Genomic DNA, 15,333 nt, shown 5'->3' with positions numbered 1-15,333 from the left:
TTTTCACTTCTGTGTCTTAAACTAGTTTTTAATTAGTTGGGAAATTTATATTTATTTGCATGACCTAATTTTAGTCAAAAGAAAGCAGCAAAAATGAGCTTTGAGTTAAATTTATTTAAATACAAACCATCACTTTCCAGAATTAACCAACAGAGCAGAATTCAAAGATTCAGAAACACAAAGTTCTGTTTGACAGAAACTTGATCAATTACTTTCTCTTGATGTACCACATCCAACTGCAAATAACTCAGTGAGTTTAATAGTACAAGTCAAAATATTTCAGCATGAACAAAGTTAGATGGCAACTTGCCCTAGTTCATGGCTATGTTGAGAGAGCTGATAAAGGCAGTGTGCTTCTAACTCTCTGTATTATGGCATAATTAAATGAAGAGTGTTTTTCAAAGACCATAAAATTAAGAAATATTTGTATTCCACTTTTCAGTCGGGACCCAAAGCAATTGACTATGCAGAGGAAACAAAACAAATAACCAACAAACATGTCCCTGCATTTGCAGCTGGGGGGTGCCTTGCTGAACTTGTGTTAGTGTAAGTTGCTAGAGTTGTCAGCTGTCTTCCCAGAGTTTTTAGAAGTCAAATGAACATACATGTACATACATGGATGCTCACAGTAAAATCCTAAGTAGAGTTTCTACCTTCTATGCCCATTAACTTCGGTGGATTTAGAAGAGCGTTACTGTGCTTAGAACTGCACTATAAGGTACCACACTGATTACAGGCAGCCTTTTCACACACTCCAGATGGATAGCATATGGTTTGGCAATCATTTTTTTCTTAGTATATCTTTAATCAAAAGAACAAATGCTGTCTTGTTTTTTCAACTAGCAGAAGAGAGGCTGTTGTAGAGTAAATGAACACAACATACAACAGAAATAACAGTAGTGGTTATTGGGGAACCCTCAGAAGAAGAAAAGTTGGAAGCACTAGGCAAAGAGGAAGACTCAGCATGTGATGGATTGACTTGATAAAGGAGCAACAGCCTTCAGTTCTCAAGACCTGAGCAAGGCTGTTAATTATCGGATGTTTTGGAGGTTGCCATAAGATGGAAGTGACTTGATGGCACTTGACACACTCAGGCTAGTAAAGTTCTATCATATTTTATCCCACACTCATTTCCAAGGAACTCAGGTTGGCATGCACCTTTTTATCCTCAGAACAACCCTATAAGATTGATTGGCTCAAGGTGACTGAGTGAGCATCATGGAAGAGTGAGGATCTGAGCCTGGGTCTCCCCAAACTTAGTCCAATACTTGAACCACTTTCTCACCCTGGAATTACGAGAACATCTGTATTTTCATCTGCTCACCCAATTCTGAAGTCAAGTGGCAAAATCAGGAGGTTTAATTGAGGACTTACTGGGCTCCCTCCTGCTCTTGTAGGTTTCCAATTGTGCCTGCGTATTAAAGAAGTTCTCCTAGGGAGTTTATCTATTTAGGCTGTAGTCCTATGTTCACATTTCTGGGAGAAAGCCTAATTGAATACAGCATGTTTTAGTCCTCAGTAAACATGCACAGGATTTTGCTGGTTCTTACCTCAAATACATTTCTGTAGAAATTATGGAGAACATTTCAATAATCATCTTGGGATTTTAAGGTGAAATGGTAACCTCAGAGACAGTCTGGTGTAGTGGTTAGTATTGGACTACGATCTGGGAAACCCTGGTTTGAATTTCCGCACTGCTGTGGATGCTTTCTGGGTGACTGGGCCAGTCACACACACTCAGCCTAACCAATAAATAAAAATCAGCACATAAATATGAAGCAACGTACTACCTGTGTGGTCATCTTCCATTGCCATAAATGAGGCTAAATGCTTATCAGCTCTTGCCAGACTTTTAAAAACTACTGCTATAATCCAAGAGGAATCTCCTGTGCACTCTAAGAGAATCAGAGTTGGGTAACGACATAGTTTTCTTCTGATAGGAACTTCTATTCCTAGCGAGTTTTGCTGAGAAGGGATAGATGTTATAGTGTAATGCTTCAAACCTCATGTAAATGTTCATGAAAATGTTGTAGCAAGCCTAGTCAAATTGAACCAGAAGTATTGCAATTGAGGGGCTCCAGTGCATGTGTACCTTGAATTTAATACGTTGGTATTACCTGCCTGTTCAAGACTGCTTTAGCTGTTCTTACATTGAGTAGTGTTTTCTGAAATGACTGAAGCGTTTCATGAAATAAGAATCATAAGTTTGTTTACTGGTCCATCTACATGTATCAACAAGTGTTGTGCGCTGTACCTAGTAATACTTATGCTGGAAAGAATAATGTGTGAGAACTAAAAGGACATTGTTTAATAATAAATCAATCAGTGGTATTGCTGTCCATAAAATATGTTGAATGTTAAATGACAAGGATTGTTTTTGGTGCCTGACTATGATAAAGCTGTCAACATGAGATTTTTGTGAGGAATACTGTCCCTGATCTTATTCCCCACAAAATTCTGCGAAGTTTCCCTAAATTTAGTAACACTGATCTCTTCACTATTCAGCTTTTCAAAAAAATTCAGTTTAGGATTTTTAAATGTTTTGCGTTTTCCTTTTTATGCTTCTATTTTCAATTAAAGTGCATTTGTTCTTGTATGTTTCGTTAGGTGTGACAATGAGAGTCTGCACAAGCTTCCACAACAGTGGCTATACAGTGTATTAGAAGAAATTAAATGTAGCAACCCTACATCTAAACTCTGTGCCACCAGACGCAGTGCTGGGATTCCGTTCTATATACAGGTACCTATACTGTAGATTGTTCTATGCCACTAAAGGTATTTGAAATTTGTTAAAAAAAATACAGGTACCTACCATAGATGTGCATTTTATCTTAATGCTTTCTCATTGCATCTTTTTTGAAAAACAATACAATTTCTGATGAAATGCAGGTCTTCTTTTGTTCAGGCAATGCACTTGCTCCAGTTGATAGTGCTGTCTTTGTTGGTTCAATGGCAGTCTAAAGAACAAATTTGGTACATGTTTACAAGTTATACTTTACACATTTGCAATCCCAAAACCGGTTGGAATAGCACGGAGCTGTTGAGTGGCATTTCCTGAGAATGGGAACACTGTAGTGGATTTGTGCGTCACTGTGGAGGTTGCCAATTACTCTTTTGCAAGGCTGCAAGTGAAACAGTTTAAGGGAAAATAGACTTTTCTGATCATACAGCTGCTGCTACAAGTGCTGTTACTGTTTATTAATAGTAATAGTATTCATAACAGACTGAGCCATTTTATGAAGGGTAAAATTGAAGCTAGAAGAAAAGAGAAGAAATATAAAATACAGAAAGAGTATTGGAGCTCAGTATTAGAACCATAAAAAGTGACTCTATTGCAGAGCACTGGTCAAACTGTTTGCTACAAAGGGGCAAGCATTTTTTTTTAATTGAGTATATTGTGTTATTTCACTGCAAGGAACTTTATGTCTTTGTATTTCTGCCAGTATTTAGAACAATTAGATTAATTTTTTATTTTAAGAAATCTGATTGTGTTGGTGGGGGGGAATCTTGTGTTGCCTGTCCCCTAGAAGGTTCGGGTGCTTTTAAAAAGAAAAGGGGAAAAAAAGCAGATCTGCTTGGATTGCAGATTTATTTAAAATGTTCTGCCTGAAGGAACACAACAAAGTAGAATGTACATGTGATTTTTCTTGGTGTCTGTGTGTAAAATGTCTCCTTGTCATTATTTGCATAATTTGAAGCTGATTTGGATTTGCTCAGCAAAATTCAAATATTTAAGTGCTTGTCACAGTTGCATAATTCAAAACAGATTATTGGATAAAATCCAAAGATACCCTTCTGCACATGGAATGCATTTGCCACTCACGAAAGAACTGTTTTTACACCTAGCAATAAAATGTCCAGCAAGATCATTGGAACTATATCTATTGAAACTTTCTTTTGCTCAACTTCTGTAGAACCTTAGCAGTGCTTGAACAGTGCGAGTGTTTATATAACAGTGCTAGTGTCTATCTTCTGCTCACAGCTCCTGGATCTACCCAAAACACATTATGATGAATAAAATGAAAATATATTATGACAAATGAGAGCCTGTTGCTTTCTAGTGTGTCTTGAATGGGTTGGTTTCAGAGGGCATAATGGCCGATTGTGAGACAGGGCAGGCAGCAAAGATCTGTTCTGCAAGTGATGCTTGAGTCCAATTGTATTTTTCTACGTAAGATTAACATTTGCATATTGATACACTGTGTAAGATATTCCTTGGTATGTAGTATATTTCTCCAGATTAGGCTGATTGTGTTAAAGTCACTCAGTAAGTTTCAAGGCTGAGTGGGAATTTGAACCTCGGCTTCCCAAGTCCTAGTCTCACACCAAACGCTATGCAACCCTGTCTGTCTCTCCTGTATTTTTTTTAATTTCTAAAGGGATGCTATCCTGAGCAGAACTTGCCTTAAAACTAGTGAAAGATGAGTAGCCTCTGGTTGCTGAACCACTTCATTCCCTCATCACCTATCCCTGAAAATTGTGTGAGCGGTAATGGCGCAGTTCTTTTCATGTTGTTTGTTCTTAATTTGTGCTCCACATCCTAATTTCTTTAGCACATTTAAGAGGAGAGGTTTAGTGTGTCAGCCCTCCTCCAACTCTGTGCCAGTACTTTTTCTTTTTAATAAATGATAACACTAATTTTATCTATAGGTTCCTGTTCTCTTTAACAGCTTGACTATATGTGTGTATGGGGTCTTCAGTTTGTACAGTTTAACTGTTTAACCATTTTTGCAGAAATTGTTTCTGTGCTCACCCTTCATACATGAAAGTCCAGGTATCCAATATCTGAAGAAGGGAGCTGTGACTCACAAAAGCTCATACCCTGCCAGAAATTTTGTTACTTTAAGGTGCTACTGGACTCTTGCTCTTTTCTACAGGTATTCAGTGTTCTTTTTTTAAAATAGGCTCGCAGTCCAAAGATGACAACGGTGGTTGTCTGGGAAATGTACCAAGACAATGAAGCATAAAATTAAATTAGAAAAAATACAGTCATTGCCACATTTTCTTTTTCTCTCTCTTAGGGATTTGGTATATCTCTGTTCCAATACCTGCCTATTAAGTTCTGTTTTTTCTCTCTGTGTTTTTTTCCCCCTTTGGCTGTTCATCTGGATAAAACTTAGCTTTTCAACAAGCCATGATTCTGGACTGAGTTTTGATTTAAAAGTTTGGCTTCTCTGTGCCCCCTTCTGAGACATGCAGCTGAGGCTTGGCATCCCTCATTTGTGTTGTGTGGGAGTGTGTGTGATGGAGATGTATGTTGAATCTTGAAATGAACTGTTTAGGATCTGTTTTCAAAATAGGTCAGTGCATAACTTACCTGTTTCATTTTGTGTTTTTTTTTTTTTTTTAATCTAGGCTTTGCTAGCTTCAGAACCAAAGAAGGGTAAAACAAGATTGCTAAAAATGACAATGAAAGAACTGATATGTTTGGCTTCATCTTCAAACACACCACAAAGCACTATCCCACAGGTAAGGAGTGAAATATACATCTTGAATTGGTAGGCAAAGTCTGCAAAATCACTTTTTGGGCTGTGTTACAGAATAGATTTTAGGCTAGCCCAAAAGAAGCTGGTTGTTTGTAGCAGGCAAAGGTAGTATCACTCCATGTAACATGCAGCTCTTGAAATTCATTGCCATAACATGTGATAATAACTTCTCAGTGGCTGTTCTCTATGTATGCTAAGAATTGACTCTCCATGCTCAAAATCTGTTCTAAGTTCTAGGAGATACAGAAGAACAAAGGGGATGGCTATCATTATCTTCCCCTGCTTGTGGACTTTCTTGGAGCATCACACAATTTTCAGGGATAGGTGATGAAGAAATAAGGGACCACTAAACTGCTACCGTATATACCCATGTATAAGCCGACCCGCGTATAAGCCGAGGTGCCTAATTTCTCCCAAAAAATGGGGAAAAATTAGGCACCCGCGTATAAGCCGAGGGTCGGCTTATAACCCCTCCCCCCCACAGGCTTACCTTACAGGGCTCTCCAGCGGCGAGGGTCCGGTGGCGGCGCGTCCCGAGAGGGGGCGGGACAGCCTTCCTGCAGCTGCAGGAGGCTGCCCCAGGCCGCTCCCGGCGGGGAGAAGCGGCGGCGCGTCCGGGGGGGCGGGGCAGCCTTCCTGCAGTTGCAGGAGGCTGCCCCAGCCCGCTCCCGGCGCGGAGAAGCGGCGGCGCGGCGCGGGGGGGGCGGGGCAGCCTTCCTGCAATTGCAGGAGGCTGCCCCAGCCCGCTCCCGGCGCGGAGAAGCGGCGGCGCGGCGCGGGGGGGGCGGGGCAGCCTTCCTGCAATTGCAGGAGGCTGCCCCAGCCCTCTCCCGGCGAGGAGAAACGGTGGCGCGGCCGGGGGGGGCGGGGCAGCCTTCCTGCAATTGCAGGAGGCTGCCCCAGCCCTCTCCCGGCGGGGAGAAACGGCGGCGCGGCCGGGGGGGGGGGCGGGGCAGCCTTCCTGCAATTGCAGGAGGCTGCCCCAGCCCTCTCCCGGCGGGGAGAAACGGCGGCGCGGCCGGGGGGGGGGCGGGGCAGCCTTCCTGCAATTGCAGGAGGCTGCCCCAGCCCGCTCCCGGCGGGGAGAAGCGGCGGCACGGGGGGGGGGGGCGGGGCAACCTTCCTGCAATTGCAGGAGGCTGCCCCAGGCCGCTCCCGGCGGCAGGAAGCGGCATGGCACGGCGGCGGCGGTAAGTTTCCCCCCTTCCTCCCTCCTCTTTCCTCCCTCCTCCCGTATTGACCCGCGTATAAGCCGAGGCCGGCTTTTTCAGCCCATTTTTTGGGCTGAAAAACTCGGCTTATACGCGAGTATATACGGTATATTGCTTTGGGAAGGAGGGTCAGGGTCAGACAGACTGCCTCTTCCTCTCTGCCTCCCTCCTTTTTAGCATTGTCTCTTTTTAGCATTAGGTATATTTGAAATTTTGCTTTTGGAAAACTAAGGCATGTTTCAATTTATAAAATTGGGGAGGGGGCAGTTCTTGTTACAATTTTTTTTTGGTTTTTCCCCACAGGCGTTCATATCTTGACTCTGAATTACTATGTGTACTCTTTTCTCACAAATTTAGGAATACAGACTTCAACTTGAAAGGGAATTTTAGATGAATAGCCATGTTACTGTATTAAAACAAATATAAAACGAGTTTTAATGATAAACTTTAATAACAGAATTATTGTTCCATATGTTTCATGGCCTACTTGTATCTGATCACACGCACTCTAGTCTGTGAAAGCTTTGTTTTATTGTTTTGTTGCTGTTTTTGAATAAAAATAAGAGCAGAGGGGGAAAAGATGGTAAGAATCTATAGCAGGCAAAGTATATCAACTGTTTAGTTTTTAAAAGGTATGGAGAGGATACAATAGAACTCTTTCATTGAGCATATCCTGTACCTAGGATAATAGCAGAAGCTCTTTCAATGTAAGACAACTGTATCATGTTACATTTGTTCATAAATATATACTGAAGACAGAGTGCAAAGTATTAGAGGTGTAAAATAATATATTATTTCAGAACCGTTCTTTGCACACAAAATAGAACTATGATTGATTATTGGTGGGACACCTACCAGTGTATTCATCCCTTGGAAAGAATACTGGAGTCAGTAGAGTTTATCATGACCAAACAAGAGACTTCATATGTTAAGCCAAGAGCAATTTTATCACTGATGAGCTATGCCTTAAATGTTAGTAGATCATGAATATGAATTCTTGCATTGTACCCATCAGTGAACCACAAAGATTCTACAAAAAGTAGATCACCCAAAAACCATTGCAGACCCTGTGCTTGGTATAAGTCCTGATGGATATTGATGTGTGTCTCTTCATAGATTATTGAGAAGTTTTGCTTGATGTTGGTGAGATCATTTTCTTGGGGTGTTTTTTAATTTCTTCTTCCAAACTTTCGTTGTCCAGAAGTTCCTAGGCATTCAATTACTTAGCTCAAGTGCTGAATAAAATTAACTCGTGATTGGGGCTTGGTGTTCTGCCACAGTTTTTACTTATTTCCAAACAAAACTAATCAGCCTGTATTTACTTTTTTTTCCCTTCCCAGGTTCATGCTTTAAATATCTTAAGAGCTTTATTCAAGGATACCCGTTTAGGAGAAAACATCATTCCTTATGTGGCAGATGGAATGCGAGCAGCAATATTAGGTTTTACGTCTTCTGTCTGGGCTGTAAGTTGATGCTTAACTTTTAGCATACTAAGGTGAAAAGCCACATGTTAATGATGGTAACCAGACCATTGATTATGTTTTTCAATAACATTTCAATGCCCGATTGAGTTTTTATTAATTCTTTTTTATAGGCTTATGCAGAATGTATGTTGAGTGGACAGCATGCTAGAATGGGGAAAATGCTATAAAACAACCTCCAGGAACTCTGACATTTGGCTGTTGGTGTTCTGTTGCAATTGACTAACTTTTTATTTGGTTTTGATTTTTATTTGGTTTCCAACAATGAAGGTTGGACACTTATCTGGATTAAAAGAATAATGAAGCTGACATAGGAATCAGGTTTTAGTTGATGGACATTATAAAAAGAAAGTAGGCGAAACATTTCTTGATATCAGGCCAATTAGAAGAAATTATTATTAGCTATTTTTAAATTCTAGTCTTTGAAATAAAAAGAGGTACTTAAAGTTGCTAACAGTTTCTTTTGTTCATTCTTGGTGGCAAATATTTCAGGATGATATGTGAAATTTTAGCTCGTGTGTATATACAAAAAGCAGTTTTGGAATCTGCACATCTTTATTCAGTAATGGATGCATGTTAGTTTAACTCAGTTTTCACAAATCTTGAAAGATGTGTGTTGAACTTCCATTAATATATTCAAGTATCTGTAACGTGGGTCATTGGCCCTCAGGAGTTAACTACCTCATTTTACAGAAGATCCTAAGCTATGGATTTTTTCATGACTCCTGTGTCCCTAAATTTAAGGGCTTTGGTTAATACTTTGTATCCAAGAAACCTTTCTTCATCCAAACCACAGATCCTAGTTCTCCATAAATTCCATATCATATCACATATAATCCTTATCTTTTGTACTGGCCTCTCAGATTTTTTTAAAAAAGGTTATGCTGTAATTAACTTACATTTTATATAAACAGCTTTTCTTTAATTAGCTGTTTAGAAATCCTTCCCTTTTTACATTCTTAGCCCCCCCCCCCCCCCGGAACAATGCAGTATATACAAAGTTGACAAACAGGAAAGCTAAAACACCACTTAATGTCTTTTTGTTGCTTGACACATTAGGTGAGAAATTCATCTACACTCCTCTTTAGTACGTTAATTACAAGAATATTTGGAGTTAAGAGAGGGAAGGATGAGAATTCGAAAAAAAACAGGTAAGCTCCTTTGATGCTAAGAAGTATCCACGTAAAATACAATCATGGCAAGAACAATCTGAAAACTTTTATTTTTTTATATGGATGTGTATGAAATATAAAGTTACCAAAGTATTTCTGATCTTGTTTAAAATCCAGTTCCAGGGAACAGGATCTGCTCTAGGCAACAAGTATTAATTTTCTAATGAAACTGTAGACCAGAGGACTGTGGCCACTGTGCTGCCCCCAGGCAGAGTTGTTAGTAGATTTCTAGCATGTGTAACTCTCACCTCAGGTTTGTATCAGTAATATGCTAGGAAATAGTATTTGCCCTTTAATAAAGGTGCATGCTAGTTATTGTAGAGAGACCCAGTAGTCACATGTTTCTATATTAGTTCACTGATTGGTCATAGGTTAGGTTCTAATTTGCGCAGGAAAAGTTGGTGCCTTTTTTATTGTTAACGAGACTGGAGGAGAAGAGAGGCTTGAGGATTCATTATGCTTTCTCAGATAGCTAAAACTGGGCTCTCATCAAGAAAAGGACTGCAGATCTCTTCTATTCAGGCATAACCCTGAACTGTTTAGATGCATGTAAACTGCACAATAAAGAGTGATTTGAGTTCAAGTGGCTTCTCGTTGAACACTTATCTCGCAAAGGGTCTTAACCAACAGCTCCCTGGCTGGGAATAGCCACCTTTGGAATTCTGACATAGGGGTTGGGTGCAACCACCAAATGGCTGCTGTGGGAAGCGGAGCCAACCACAAAATGTCAGGGAGTGCGGTTATACATAACTATGATAGTAGCTGTTCAACAATTCAGGCAGAAGCTGCTGAACAGGATGCCTTTTAAAATTAGCATACTGTTGAAAAATATTTTCTTTTGTACACACAAAGTGAGTGTACATATTGAGCTAGCTAAGAAACCTGGAGAAAGGAAGTTTGGAGAAAAATCTCCCTTCTGTCAGTGTGGCACCGATTTGCTGATTTAAGTATCCGCAGACGGGGCCATATTTTTCTATTAGATTACACTGTGTGAAGTTGCTGTCAATCCCGATCATGTGACTGGATTTTTTCTTTTTTCTTTTAAGTTGTCACAAGGATCTGTGCTTGGGAAAAGCTTTATTTATTTAAGCAACTAGGTCACGTTTGTAGTAAAAACCACTAGATGTCTCTCTTGATGCGTGATTTTGTTGCAGAATAATCCCTCCCAGCCTACAGCAACAACATGAAATTTGCCTTTCCTTAAGGCATCCTTTGTTGCCAATATATATATGTATATGTTCTTGTGTTTGGATTATGGTCAAATACATTTTATGTAACTTTTTGGATCATTTTAAATGAGCCGACATTTTCAAATGGGGAAGCCTGAAGGCAGTAACCTGGATCTTGTTTTTGCAGATGTTGGTTAGTGTACCTTTCATTCCACCTGTCTTAACTGGCAACCATAGATTTATTTTAAAATTTAGGTCACATGGGCAGGTGTCATGAGCATGAATAGGAAGCCTGATCCCCCTCGACCGTATGGTGATGGTGGAGGAAGCATCATTCAGTTTTATGTGGTTTGTGTCATACTATTTTCAGGATAACTCCAATACATTTTGTATTTCTATAGCCAAGGCTGAGAGATTTATTCCTGTCTCCAATCTGAGACCCTACAGCAAGCCTCTCTGTGATAATGTAGCCAAGTTTAACCTGGTTTGCTCCGGTAGACTCGCAGCATCACACTATAAGGCGGAATAAAGCTTTATTGAAAGAATTTAAAAGATTTTTAAAGTAATATAGGTTAAAGCAATGGTAGATTCAAGTACACCAAAAATAATAAAACTAGTTCTTGAAATACACTTCCTGGATAAGGTCTTAACTTCTTGGAATTCAGTCCAAAGCAAGCAGCATAACTTCAGGCAGATGTAGCATAAGGCAAAGCAGATAACAGGGTTGAGGGGTGAAGGGAAGTAGAATGGAATGGTATGATAATATGGCCAAATAGCATACGCTACATTTTTTAGAAACACAAATTGACTCATCCTTTTGGGTTGTCCTGAATTTTCAGATTTCACAGCTATATTGCTTTTTCCTTTTCTTAAGTAGGACTATCTCTGGAAACTAAGTCTTCTTGGTTATTAAGAGATGTAACCACAGACAAATGTTTGTCTTCATTTTGACCACTGTAGTAAAATCACATTGTAACTCAAGTAGTAAATTTTAGGTTTCCCTTTTAGTGTGTGATGGCTTGCTGTTTATGACTATTGTTGTGAAAACAGTAATTAAGAAGGAGGAGGATAAATTACCTTGACGAGTCCATGGGTGGTAGTGGCTGACAACTTTCCTCAGAAGATGGCTTCTCCCTTGTCAAGTCCCTCCACTCTACCGTAATTACTCTCCCTTCGCTCATTTGTTTCCTCCTCATCTCAAATCTCTCTTAACCTGGTAAAAGATGGCCTTGTCTTCAGATAGATAAATGATAGAAACAGTGCCTGTAGATAGAAACAAATGCTTTCAGTGACTGTTGCTAGGCAACACAACAGTATTGCCAGCCTTCAAACCTTGGTTTCTGTTAGTAAAAGTCGAGGGGACGGGACAGGGCCCTTTCCAGGGCTGTTTTGGCCTTTGTGGGAGGACGTATAGGGTCCAGGCCAGGCAGCAACCATCAGACAACTTGCTACCACATAACTTGAATTTCTCACCCAGGCCTGTTACTCTGTTCAACAGCAGTGAACTTATAATAGCCTTATAGTAGCCAGTGTGGTATAATGGATAGAGCTTCCGATTAGGATACCAGCTTTGAATTTCCACTCACTTAAATGACTTCGGGCCAGCCACACTCAGCCTGACGTAGCTCCCAGGGTTGTTGTGAGGATAAAACGGAGGAGAAGAGAACGTTGTAGGCTTCTTTGAGTCTGCATTGTGGAGGAAGTTGGAATACAAATTAAGTCAATAAATGCCAAATATAGCTGAAGATGGGGGGCATATAAAACTAGGTTTGTGGGAGGGAGAGATGTAAGCAGGGAAGGGGGCTGCCAGGAGAATGAAAAGAAAAACTGGGGAGGAGGATGCAGGAAAGTGAGGTGCTCCCTGTAAGTCCTTCCAGGTTCCCCACCATGCAGCTGGGCCCAACCTGGCCAGCACCACACAACTGGACCCAGTTCAGATAGCATTGTGCAACTGGGCCAGGCCCAGCATCTGGCACCATACAACTAGGCCATAGTTTTCCTGGGTAAAGGGTGCCAGAGGGAGGGAAGAAGCAGAAGGTGAAGATGGGAGCAGGTAGAGGTAGGTTGGCTGGTAGGTGAGAAAAAGATCATTGAGGGAATGCCAGACAAAACAAAAAAAGCTTTCACACTTTGGTGGAAGGCAATGACAGATGAGGACAGACTAATATCCCTGGGAAGAGAGTGCTATAGTTTTAGTGCCATGACTACGGTGGCCCACATAGTTAGTCTCAGAAGGTGGTGGGGGCACCCAAAGCAGTAACTTGGAAGATGACCTTAGAGGTTGGGTAAGTTTGTATGGGAATAGGCAGCCCCTCAGGTATGCTTGCCCCAAGCCATATTGAGCTTTAAAGGTCAACACCATCACCTTGAATTCTGCCCAGAAACAGACTGGGAGCCAGTGTAGATGGGCCAAGACTAGAGTGATATGTTCCCTACAACCCACCCCAGTCAGCGTTCTGACTACAGCACTCTGTACCAGTTGAGGCTTCTGAACACTTTTCAAGGGCAGCCCCACACAAGGTGCATTGCTGTAATCTAATCTAGATGTAACCAGGGCATGTGCCAAGTGGCCAGATCTTTTCTGCCCAGCAAAGGCTGGGGCCAGCTAACCATTTGAAGCGTGTCAAAGGCACTGCTGTCCCCTGCTTATTCAGCAGTAAGTCGAGCTCCAGGAGCATCCTGAAGCTATAGACCATTTCCTTCAACGGGTGTGCAACCCCATCCAGAACCGGCGACACTTTAAATCTTAGGTCAGACCTTCCACTCATCAGTAGTGCTTCCATTTTATTGGGATTAAGCTTCAGTTTATTACCTGCATCCACCTCAAAACCTGTCTCCAGGCATCAGTTTAAAGTTTCTACAACTTCTTTTGGATCTGCTGTGTGAGACAGAACGGAAAGTTATCCACATATTGATGACTGTCTAGCTGAAATTTCTGGATGATCTCTCCCAGTAGTTTCATGCAGATGTTGAAAGGTATTGGGGACAAGATGGAGCCTTGTGGGACCTCACAGGTCAGAGGCCAAGGGGCTGACCAGGAGTTCCCTAGCAAACCCTGCCTTTCAGGTAGGACTGGAACCTCTGCAGAATGGTGCCTCCCAATCCCAGCCTCAGCCCTTAAAGATGTTGAAAGCTACTGAAAGGTCTGGAAGAATCAGCAGTCTCTCTCCTCTGTCTGTCTCCTGGTGCGTGTCATCCACTAAATTGACCAAGGCTGTTTCAGTTCCATAACCAAGCCTGAAACCAGATTGGAAAGGATCCAAGCAATCCATTTTGGAGTTGTCTTTTGAGTTGTCTAGCTACCACCCATTCAGTCACCTTACTCAAGAATGGAACATTTCAGACTGGTCGATAATTACTCAAATCTTCTGGCTCCAGGATAGGTTTCTTTATAGTGGATGCACCATAGGCTGTTTCAAGGCTGGGGTGACTACTCTTTCCCTCCAGGAGGCTTTTACAGCCTCTCAGTCAGCCTGTCCCTCCCTGCCTGGCAGATTTAAGCATCCAGGAAGGGCAAGGGTTGTACAAGCAGATAGTACAAACTTCCAAGGATCCTATCCACATCTTTGGGCTGAATAAACAGAAAAATATCTCAAACAACTGGACAAGTCAGAACCCTGGCACTCTCTGACCCTGGCACTGCTAATCTGTAACCCAGGTAAATATGGATGCAAGAGATTAGTAACAAACAAAACAGTAACAGTGGGCTACCGAACAGTCCACCTTCTCCTGCAGGCCAAATCCCAGTTGGCCTCTGACCAGCTGTGCCGGCTTCCTCTGCAGACACAATGGTGGCAGAGAAATGTTACCTTTTGTTGCCATCACTGCACAGAGTAGGCTTTAAAATGAGTTTGAGTTTGTGTCTGACCAGATTCATCCCAGTTCTTCCTCCACTTTCACTGTAGCCACCCCTCTTGTCTTTATTGCCCATTGCCCTCAGTAAACCAGTGGGCCACCCGAGAAAGGTTGCCTGGGAGGGATTGTGTCAGTTTCCCAGGCCATTTCCTCATTGTCAAAAATAACACATTTTCTGTGCCCCTACCAAATCCCCAGTTGGTTCTAGAAAAATCTTTATAAATACAGTTTTAAATCACGTGAAATAAAAGCAATGGCTTGGATCCAGCAGACAGATTCTGGAGGATGAAGGATTTCTGGAACTTTCACAGAATTGTTGAGTTGGAAGGGATCACCAGGTCATTTCGTCCAACCTCCTGCACAATGCAGGAAAATCACAACTTCCTCCCCCCACCCCAGTGGCCCCTACTCCATGCCCAGAAGATGGCAACAAAAACCCCACCAGGATTACTGGTCAATCTGGCTTGGAGGAAAATTGTGTGTGTGTGTGGGGGGGGGGAGATGAAGTCATGGGCCACCTGCCAGAGTCCTTCCACCAGTAGAAACGTGTTGTATCCAGTTAATAAATTTTGGTTTCTTTTTATTTGTGCCTTTTTTCTCATCCTCAAGTAGGGAAATTTCTGTTCTTTTATCTTTTAACATAACTTCACACATTTAGTTGTTAGTTGTAAGAAAGTAAATGTGGTAAGCATTAGTCTGAAGACACTTGCTTCATAACTTGTCAAAGATCTGTGGTTAGCTGTGGCTGCTTGTTCAGTGCATGCTCAGTGGAAAATTGAGGTTTGTTCCTGTGTGAAAGGTCAAGTGGAATATTTTAGTGAAGTTTGTGGAATGGAGTTTGTAAAATGCAAATCATTATGTGTGTTTTTGGAGTGTCAATAATTAAGGAATGAGGATGGAGAAAATTGTCAAAACTACTGGTACATCTATACCAACAGGATTTACTTATACTGTCCTGA

The 15,333-nt window shown here is 41.5% G+C and overlaps 1 protein-coding gene across 1 annotated transcript in view; it reads left to right on the top strand.

Moving 5' to 3' along the window:
* THADA (THADA armadillo repeat containing) overlaps positions 1-15,333 on the top strand; it is a 172,489-nt gene that overhangs the window by 40,172 nt on the left and 116,984 nt on the right. Inside the window, exons 22-25 of the mRNA XM_056853380.1 lie at positions 2,608-2,740; positions 5,356-5,469; positions 8,038-8,160; positions 9,238-9,329. Coding sequence (XP_056709358.1) covers positions 2,608-2,740; positions 5,356-5,469; positions 8,038-8,160; positions 9,238-9,329 — 462 coding nt within the window. The remainder of the gene's footprint in view (positions 1-2,607; positions 2,741-5,355; positions 5,470-8,037; positions 8,161-9,237; positions 9,330-15,333) is intronic.

This window comes from Euleptes europaea, chromosome 7, assembly GCF_029931775.1.
Source record: "Euleptes europaea isolate rEulEur1 chromosome 7, rEulEur1.hap1, whole genome shotgun sequence".
NCBI lineage: Eukaryota > Metazoa > Chordata > Lepidosauria > Squamata > Sphaerodactylidae > Euleptes > Euleptes europaea.
Note: the sequence above shows the minus strand (reverse complement) of the source record. Positions and strands in the feature narration are given on the sequence as shown.